Here is a 9,645-nt window from a genome sequence, read left to right on the forward strand (position 1 = left end):
CTCAAGAAAATAAGTGAAGACCAGTTCTTCTGGTTGTCTTTGGGTTTTTTTGCAAATGCATGACTGTCCTGAAGGCACTGAGGTTTTGATGGACTTGCAGAAGGTGCTCCTGAGTCTGGGTTCCAGGGGAGCAGTGAGCCCTGGGGTGGGCTGCAGTGTGTGCCAGCCCAGCCCACCATGGTCTGCAGCACCATGCTGTGCCCAGGGGAGCTCACCTGGAGGCTGTGCCCTGCAGCCTGGCACAGCAGAGGTGCTGGGGCAGCCAGGGCAGGGTGGGCTGTGTTCCTCATTACCAGCCATGTTATCCCAGCATGCCTGTGCCCCACTCAGTGGTGGGAGCAGGTGCTCCATAGTTCAGTTTGTAGCACTGCACCATCCCTCTTCCCTGTCTGTCCTGCTTCCATGGGAACTGCTAACGTTAAAAGCAGCTGCTGTTTTCAGAGAGGGGAAAGTGCTAACCCTAGTGTTTTACTTAAAATTGCCAACACGTTTGCTACAACACTTTCATCTGTTATCTCCTGAGAGTGGCTTGTATCTGACCTTGCTCTGCATTTTTACCCTTGTGCATCTTTGATTTATCAACTCAGAGCAGCACATACTGGGTACTTATTCTGTGGAAACAGCTTGATCCACAGGAAAGAACATGGGATAAGGGATGGCAATCACAAGTATTGAGATTCTATTTTATTGTCAGGTGATCTCTATTTTCTATACAAACATGCTTTTGATACACAGTCTAGATTAAGAACAGTAAAAATAAACCCTTTGGTGAAACTTTATTGAGAAAGTTACATAGTTCTATGTTGTGAAGCTCTGAGTTCTTTTCCACGGTAGAGCTTTAAATTAAATTGAATTTTTCTGAGAAAATAGTAATTCAAACACTGTTTCAGATAGCAAAGGCAACATGTTGAAAGTGAAATGCAGCAGCAGGGAAGTAGAGGTCTTAGTGGCTTATGTAGCTTTTACAAAAACGTTCCCCTCTTGTTCTTACTGCATACCAGACTTACAGGTTGCATTTTGGGGGAATTATGTTAGTCATTAAGTGTTGGGTTTATGTTGAACCTCTTCTGGTTGGAGGTTCTTTTTCCTAAAATGATGACTGACTGTAAGATGTTAATATGGGGCTACCAGTTGGTTGTTCAATGCCTCCAGATAATGCTAAGAGTTATGTGGCACAGCTGAGTACAGCTCTGTGGTTGCCTTTTGACCCAGTTGCCAGAGAGGGGCTGTGGTGGCTGTACAGTGTGTCCTGCCCTTGCTGCTCAAAGGGCTGCGCTGGTAAGACAGACTCACATTGTGCTTTTGGCAGCTGGAGATGTGAGACACCTGCAAGATTAATTCTTCCTGGCTTGTGCCTCCCTGCAGTGCTGTGTTTGGTTAGTAGTTTTGTTGGTGCAAGCTGAACCTCATTAACTCAGAGTCAAAGGGAGGAAAGGGACGTGGTTTCGGTGATTACAACCTGTGGGGTCACTCAAGGAGTGGGTACTCCAAGCTTTGTGTTTAGCCATACAAGCCTTCAGACTGCTGCTGGATGTGGTCTCTAATAGAAAAACTCATTGGAGCAGTACTGAGGAAATACATCCTTGTTTGGATGGAGTGGGTTACACATTTTTGTGATACTGAGAAACTAATCTAGTTTGCCATTAATGAAACAGAACATATTGCAATGCAAATGAGAGGAGTTGCATGACAAGTGGTCCCACAGTCCTCAGCACTTGCTATTGATTGTGCAGTCTTAATTATTCATGCTATGCAAATTGTATTTCTCATCTTGCTCCTTCTTGTCTACATATTTTTGGTACAGGACTTGCCTGCAAACAGTCTTGTTCTTTCAGTTGAGAGACAAGGATTGTTTCTGGCAAAGTTCTTAATGTTCCTTTGTTAAGTGAGTGCTGGCTGAGCCGGGCAAGGCTCCGGAGCTTTGTCAGAATGAATTCATCTTGCTGTAACTTCAGATGAAGAAAGGGAAGAGTTGTTGTAGTATGATTTGATAACAAAAGCTTTAAGATAGTTTTCAACTTTGATGCCAAAGCCCTTGTGGCACTTGTTTTCTGGTCAGTTGTTTGGAATAGACATGTGGGAGTGTTCTTTTATTCATGTTAAATATTATTTTGCATTTCAGGTATACTAAACCACTAACCTTTGCAGACTGCATTAGTGATGAGTTGCCATTAGGATGGGAAGAAGCTTATGACCCTCAGGTCGGAGTCTATTACATAGACCACAACACCAGTAAGTGACATGTTACTCTGTTTTTCCAGAGTGATTGTTTTGTGCCTGTGTTAAAATATACTGAACACAAACCCACAAAGTTGCTAACAGCAGGTTTTAGAGTAGATGAGATCTGCAGCCTGTGAAATCAAATCCTGTCCTTCTCCATCATGCAAGGTACTTCCCTCTCTAACCAGGAATTGAGACCTTTTGGTTTGCACTCTTCAAATCAGCAGTCACATTCAAGCTAATACCATGGACACACCTCAGTAAGATTTGGTTCTGTTGAGGAGTCCAGCCAGGAAGCAGTGATCTGGAGTTTGTTCTCAGCCTGGAATTTGTCCATGTGGAAAGACCATCAGAAACAGTGCAAAGGTCTTGTGCTGATTCCCTGTCAGGGATGAACTGAATTGACTGCACAAGCTCCCTTTGCTGCAGGAGCTCACTCTGCCTTTGCTGGAGAGGAAACTCTCAAGTCAGCTTGGGATATGCTGAGATGTGTGCAAGTTCAAGCTTGTGGTGTTTTTATTCTGTGTCCTCAAACTAAGCCACTGTTTATGCTCTTTGTTAGATTTCTACACAGACCAAAAGAGTTAAAGTTAGAAGCTCATTGAATTATAAGAAAATGCAGCATTTGATATATCATTACAGACATTGTTAGGATAAGTATATTGGGCTGAGCTAGAACAAATCCCTTGAAAAAGTAATAAACACAATAAATTGGTGACTTTGATTCTCTTTACAGAGCAGCTCCAACTGCAGTCCAGAATTTCACAGCAGAACCATGCCCAGACCCTTTGAGGGGGGAGCTTGTAACTCATACAAAGAGAAGAACTTTTAAAAGACAAAAGTGCCTTGAAGTTGTGGCTTTTTTATATCTGCTTCTAGGACTTCAGCTGAGAACTTCAGCTTGTTTGTTTGGGGTTTTTTTGCTTTTTTCTTCTCCATGTTACAGGAACTTCTTAAAAATAAAAAAAAGTAGAAGTCTGGTGTGTTTTTTTCTTGATGTTTGTTATTTTTCCCCTTGGGTATCATCTTCTTCACACCCTTCCCTTTTTCAGAAATGCCACAATTTTACCTGCCCTGAGACTGTACCTTCCAGGCTTTAGCAACTTCTCTTGGGTATTAAAAATGCAGAATGAAAAAAGCCTATTCCAAAAAAACACTAACTGACCTCTGCAGTACAAAGATCAAAAGTTTCCAGATGTAAAGATGACACAGATTTTTATTTAGAGTTTGTCATACTGGAATCACACACTTTACATATCTTTAAATGGCTTTATCCTAAGTATTTTTCTGTGAGGTAGGGGACATTGATTTCTCTTTTCATAGGAGAGGATAGTGGGAAAGAAAAAGCAGGCAAGCCTGCATGATCACGCAAAGGAGATTTGTAGGGACAAACTTTGATTGAGAAGGTGTTAAATTGCAAGGCACAAATTGGGATCTCCTATAGATATGTCAGACCATGTCTTGTGTCCATTTCACGGTCTAGGTACAGGAAAGTAGCCTTGGCCTGAAGCTTGCTGTGGGACATATTGGACTTGCTGAGTGTTTCAGCTAGCAGAAACCTCAGCAGTGTTAAGTCCATGGTTGGACTCAATGATCCTAAAGGTCTTTTCCAACCTAAATGATTCTATGTAATTGGGACAAACCAAACATGATTTTATTTTACATTTGAATTGGTCTCAGGGTGAACATGCAAAGGTTACACCTTGGTCTGTGCCACTCAAGCACCACAGGAGTCAGGAGCATGCAGAGAAGCCTTCAAGCCATGCTGCCACCTGCTTAACTGCACTTGCTTATACAAGTTACACTTCTAGGGGATATCAGAGGCTACAAGATTTTGAACTGGAATTTAAACGAAATGGTTAAAAAGAAGAGAAACAAACTCATGATCCTATTTCTTATGCCAGCTCTCATCCAAACCATGATAAAGCAAAACATACCCACTTAGCTTAACCTAATCAAGCAGCTCATCTTTGTGGTTTATGTTGAAGTATCCTCTGGAGAGTGTCCAAAACTTTCTTCCTCTCCAAGGTCTCTTGCAGATTCTCTGCACAGGAAGGAACTGTCATCAGAGGGTGTGAAGGGGATGGAGCCATGTTGGTTCTTGCTGCATAAGTGTTTGAGACTAATTACCAGAAATAAGTCCAAGGACAGACTTAAATTAAATCTAAAGCCAGGAGCCATTAAAAGAAGTGAGATAGAGAACAATTCTAACCATCTCTCTGAGGGAAAATAAATACAATTAAATTGAATAGAGTACCCAGAATATTCCTAATACAGTATTAATGCATAGCCCTGCGTGTCTCTGTCTTGGATAACTTATTTGGAATTCGATTTGCAGAAAGAAATGATGCTGATGCAAGCATAGTAAGGCTTCCTTCCTCCAACATGAAACAACCAGATTTACTTATGACAAGCTCAACATAAAATTAAAAATTCACAAGACAACAAATGATGTAATAGCCTTCATTTCTATAGTCCTTTCATCTCACTTTTGAATTATTATGCATTTCCCAGTAGCTGGGGCCTATGGAGAGCCCTTGGTCCACCTTTTCATTGATTGGCATTACATGTTTGAAAACCAAAGCTGCAATCAAGGGGCTATGGTTAGTGCTGTGATTACTGAAAAGGTTGAGAGGAATGTTTTGAAAAAATATGGAAACAAGGCATTTCAGTACTTAAGTACTCCTCTCCATGCGCTGACTGCTGAGTACTCCCCATATCAGATGCTGTATGGGCTTGGGGCAGTGGCAGTGTTTCACCACCTGCCAGAGGTGTTCAGGATTGTAGGGTTTTGTAGTCTTTCTCCTGGTTGCTTATAACAGAGGGATTTCCCTGCAGAAGCTTCAACCACCCTTCTTGTAATTATAGGAAGAATGGGCTGCTTGTCTAAGGAAAAACTGGAAATAATCAGGCTTGAAGATTTATGTCTAGGTAAACTTATGACCCAGTGTCCTGAATTAGGCTTCAGGAGTTGTGGGTGCTTTATCAACATGCTTATTATGCTTGAAATTAGTCCTGAGTCACAGTTGCTGGTGCTTATTCATGCAGCCTGGTTGAGGGAAGCTGCCTGTCTGGGAACATGGGGAGCAGCTCCCTGGGTAACTCACAGCAGACTTTCCCCTTCTGGTTCTACTGTGGAGTAAGTTATTCCATCTGGGTGCAGGATTTGAGGGCAAGAATTGAGGCAGGCCCTGGGGATTTCAGAATCACATGGTTGCTGTGTCCTCCTGACTTTTCTTTTGCTCTCTCTAAGAGAGACCATAGTACTGTCTGTGAGGGTACCAGCATCTACAATTGGTACAAGCAACTGCTTTTTCCTCAGGTTATTTTGGGGCAGTTTTTCAGGTCCAGGCTTAGCTTTAGTATTTCATCTGCTGAAATGTTGCTTCTGCTTGCAGGACATATAAAGGACTTTTTGTTGAAATGCTTCTACAAACCATACTGGTTCTTAAATCACTTATTGCAACTTCTCTTTTTGCTTTGTAATTTGAAATGCCATGTGTTCATTTGGGTCTTGAGATGTTGTTAAAACAAGTTATTGCTGGAGTAGCCTGTTAATTTTCTCCTCAGCATGATCATGGACAGCTTGTGAAAATGGTTGAGTGTCCATCCCTTGGGTAAAATCTTTTATTTCTAGTTTTGCTCCTAGGATTATTGTCAAACTGTTCTCTTGCCTACATCCTGTGTATTGCAGTGTTAGTCTTATGCCTGACTCGCTTAAGAGCTGCTCATACCCTGGCAGCTTTTACTAAATATTTAAAGAGGCTCTTAAGATATGCAGATTAGATTCCTACTGATAGTTTCAAGCAGGTCCTTTTTATTAATTATTCATTATGTGGTAACTAGGCATCCTTATTCAAGCATGTTAGTTTAGACAGTTCAGAGCACTTGGTCAACTGAATATTGGAACGTGTTCCAAACAAGAACATGTAATAGCCTTGGAATAGAAATGAAAAATGTTTTGGACACTTCTTCACAAAACAGAGCCAAACACTGACAATAAATTTCCCTCATTAGTATTAGGACTAGCTGCGTGTCTGTGACCTTATGCCTTTTTCATGATTAGAAACCTGGAAAGCAATGTATTGGTTGTGTTGGGCTAGCAAAGCTGGAAGTGGTGTAACTGCTCATGACTGCATTGCCTATGTTACCTTAAACTCCACCTCCTGTGTTCTTCAGTGATTTACTGCTGTGCCAGCTTTTGGTTTACTCCTCTTCTGAGATGCTCTTCATATAATGTCATTTGAGATGCTTCCACGAATACATCCTGTGATTTACTGACTCTTTATTTTTATTTACCTGTGGAATCTGAGTGAGGAGGTTTTCTTTCCCCTTTTTAATAAAAGCCACTTGGCAGCCAAAGAGGACAGGCAGAGTTGTAATTGCTCTCATGTTGTCAGGTGCATACAATGCAGTCATGTGGTAATGGTGTCTGAAAGTTTTTTTTATCAGAGAAGTAGTACAGGTATTTTATTTGTAATGTTATAAAGCAGTTGCAATAAAGATAAGTCTAACTGTCAGTGTCAGTATCTTAGAGCTGTGTGTGTATATTCTTGAGCAAATGTTTTTAAGAGCCAGAACCAGAATGGCTTCAGCAGCAGAGGAGTCGAAGAGTTGTATGATGATTTAGTCATGAATTGTTCTACACAGAGATTTAGCATGGTAGAGCTTATTGGAATTCATTGTGGATCAATAGTCACCTCCAAAGAAAAACAGAAAACATCCTTATTTCACTTTTTTTATTACAGGAATGGGGCAAGGGTCTGTTTTAAAATGTTGTCATAAATAGTGGAGCTTCTCCAGGCAGCAAAAAAACCTGCATTCTGTTGATCTTGCCTCCTTCTGTTTTCTGTCTAAGAAACTACCCAGATAGAAGACCCCCGAGTGCAATGGCGACGGGAGCAGGAGCACATGCTGAAAGATTACCTTGTCCTGGCCCAGGAGGCGATTGCCGCACAGAAGGAGATCTATCAAGTGAAGCAGCAGAGGCTTGAATTGGCCCAGCAAGAATATCGGCAGCTTCATGATGTTTGGGAGCACAAACTGGGCTCTCAGACCAGCTGTGAGTAGTTAGGGATCTCTTAACCAGTGGTTTTCTCAGTCGTGAACCCACTAGGACAGTGAAACGTGTGACGCTGGTCCTGTGATAGAGCACTGTGATGTGTCATGATATCACTCTCCATGTCTCCTTAGTTTGTCTGAAAAGCACTTTCTATGTTTTTGCTAGTCACTTCCGTGGACTGACCTCCCCATGCTTTATTCTAGTGAATTATGTCTTATGGTGGAGAATTCCACTGGCAAATCCTATGCCCGATATTAAAAGTTTTGAAGTAGTTTTCGGTCAACTGAAGGATTCTTACCTGACAAGGGTCCTGTCCATCATCTCTGAAGTACAGTTTTTGGTCTTTTCTTCAGAGCACTGTGCCTGAGTACTGGTATAGCAGAGCAGCACACTGTGAATATGAGTTACACTGGCATGATGTGATATGTCTTTTAAACTAGAACCAGGCAGAAAAAACTAGAAATGCTTTCTCATATTTTATAGGGCATAAACTGATGGCTGCAAGGATCAAGATAAGTCCCTTGCCTACAGCTACCTCTAACAACATTGCACGTTGGAGAGCTTCTGTACCTTCTGTGGCAGAAGGGTTTTAACCACTGTTGGGAAGAGAGTTCTGCTCTTAAAGGGACACTGATTTAATCTTGTGTGTCATGTTGTATGGTTGGTGATGTCCTCAAGCCTGTAAGAAGGCTTGCGTTGCATTTTTCAGTTTCTTCTTCTTTGCTTTTCTTTGTTTCTAAACATTCAGTTGATTGGTTGCTATAAGAGAAAGTCTGAAAAAAATAATTAAGTAAACCTTCATTCAATGCTTGTCCCTTCAGTTCTCTTAAATGCCTTTGGAAACACAGGAAGCTACACTATGGAATGGAGCAAACAAGTTTGGGAGTCTGAGTTATGTGTGTTAACCTGGAACAAATCCAGACTTTGGAGATGCAGGACATGTTCTAGCCCCTTTAGTATATGCTTTTTCTGGAGTACTTAACTGCTCTGTTCCCTTTCCCTGCCTTTGAGGGGTGAGATCTGGAAATTGGGTAAAAGGCCTACATCACAACGTGTGGAGGAGCAATGGGAGGTCTTGCTTTGTGGTGGGGCTGGTATAAGTGTAGGGAGGTAGGCAGAGCTGCTAAACTGGGTGCTGTATTTGTTCTAGTGCTCTCTGGCTCATCATCAAGTTCCAAGTATGACCCGGAGATCCTCAAAGCAGAGATTGCTACTACAAAATCCAGGGTGAGTAGTATGAAGTGAGTAGGGTGAATAGGACTTTTTCTTGCCATGAGTAATCTTTAGATATTTCCAGACCTCATGGCTAATAATAAAAGGAGATGCCAAAGCAGTTGGAAGAGCTAATGTTGCCATTCTTAATCTAGGAGATTATTTATCAGCATTTTCAATCGTTGCAATTTTAGGAGGGTTCAAACTCTTTTTTTTCCCCTTGGACTTGAGGCTTCCTTGGCTGCTGCAGTCCATACTGCTGCACAGATACACTGTGGGGTATGTGGCCACGTGCTGGCTCCTCGGTGTGCCACAGTGCTGGAGAGCTGCGAGTTCCCTCCAGAGACTGGCAGCTGTTTTGTCCTGGGCTTAGTGTGGGTTGTTAGCAGTGGCAGTGTGTGCTCTCATGCAGAGCTCAGTTTGGGAAGAAGAAAGGACTAAAGTAAAGTAGGTCAGTCTGGCCTCTGTGGAGGAATATAAAACAGCAAGCTGTAGGGTCAGTGAATTTACAATATGTATTATCATCCTGCTGTGTCACTCATGCAGCGCAGCCTTTGGGTTTGGTGTCTTGGAGGGTGGCTTCTGTTTGCTGCAATGTACCTCCTGTCCTGATGCTTAACAGTTCTCTTAACGACCAGGAAGGTTTTAAACATTTCTGAGTAAAGTTGACATGTGTTTCATTGCTGTCTCTCTTGAGGTTTTCTCAACTTCTCTGCCTCTGAGGTTGGAACTTCCCTTGAGCCCCTTATTGAGTGGTATAATAGTGAGTACTGGATAAAGCCCTAGCCAGTGATAAAGCCTTGATGAGGATGCAGCCAGGGCTGTTAGCAGCTGTTGAGATGAGCTGATTATCGGGAAACTTTGTTTAGAGTAGTGTCTACACTGAATAAATTTTGAATGGAATGGGTAGTGCTGTACCTAAATATTCATGTAAAATATCATTCTCAAAATGTGACACCTTGCTGCAGGTTAATAAACTCAAGAGAGAAGTAGCTCACATGAAGCAAGAGCTCCAGTACAAAGAGCATGGATTTCAAACACTGAAGAAGTAAGTGTGTTCTCAAGATCTTATTTTCAGTGCAGATATCTGTGGCTTGTAATGCATCCCCCACTAAGTTTATAAATAGCTGCCTAAATAACGTAAGCTGAAA

At 41.9% G+C, this 9,645-nt stretch overlaps 1 protein-coding gene across 1 annotated transcript in view; it reads left to right on the forward strand.

Annotated features, from left to right (window-relative positions):
- Nucleotides 1–2,125: 2,125 nt before the first annotated feature.
- Nucleotides 2,126–9,645, forward strand: part of WWC1 (WW and C2 domain containing 1) — a 36,910-nt gene continuing 29,390 nt past the window's right edge. The window contains exons 1-4 of the mRNA XM_009069481.1: nucleotides 2,126–2,232; nucleotides 7,079–7,282; nucleotides 8,433–8,509; nucleotides 9,463–9,542. Of these exons, the coding sequence (XP_009067729.1) occupies nucleotides 7,132–7,282; nucleotides 8,433–8,509; nucleotides 9,463–9,542 (308 nt within the window). The 5' untranslated portion in view covers nucleotides 2,126–2,232; nucleotides 7,079–7,131. The remainder of the gene's footprint in view (nucleotides 2,233–7,078; nucleotides 7,283–8,432; nucleotides 8,510–9,462; nucleotides 9,543–9,645) is intronic.

Source organism: Acanthisitta chloris, unplaced genomic scaffold (genome assembly GCF_000695815.1).
Source record: "Acanthisitta chloris isolate BGI_N310 unplaced genomic scaffold, ASM69581v1 scaffold36470, whole genome shotgun sequence".
Classification (NCBI taxonomy): Eukaryota; Metazoa; Chordata; class Aves; order Passeriformes; family Acanthisittidae; genus Acanthisitta; species Acanthisitta chloris.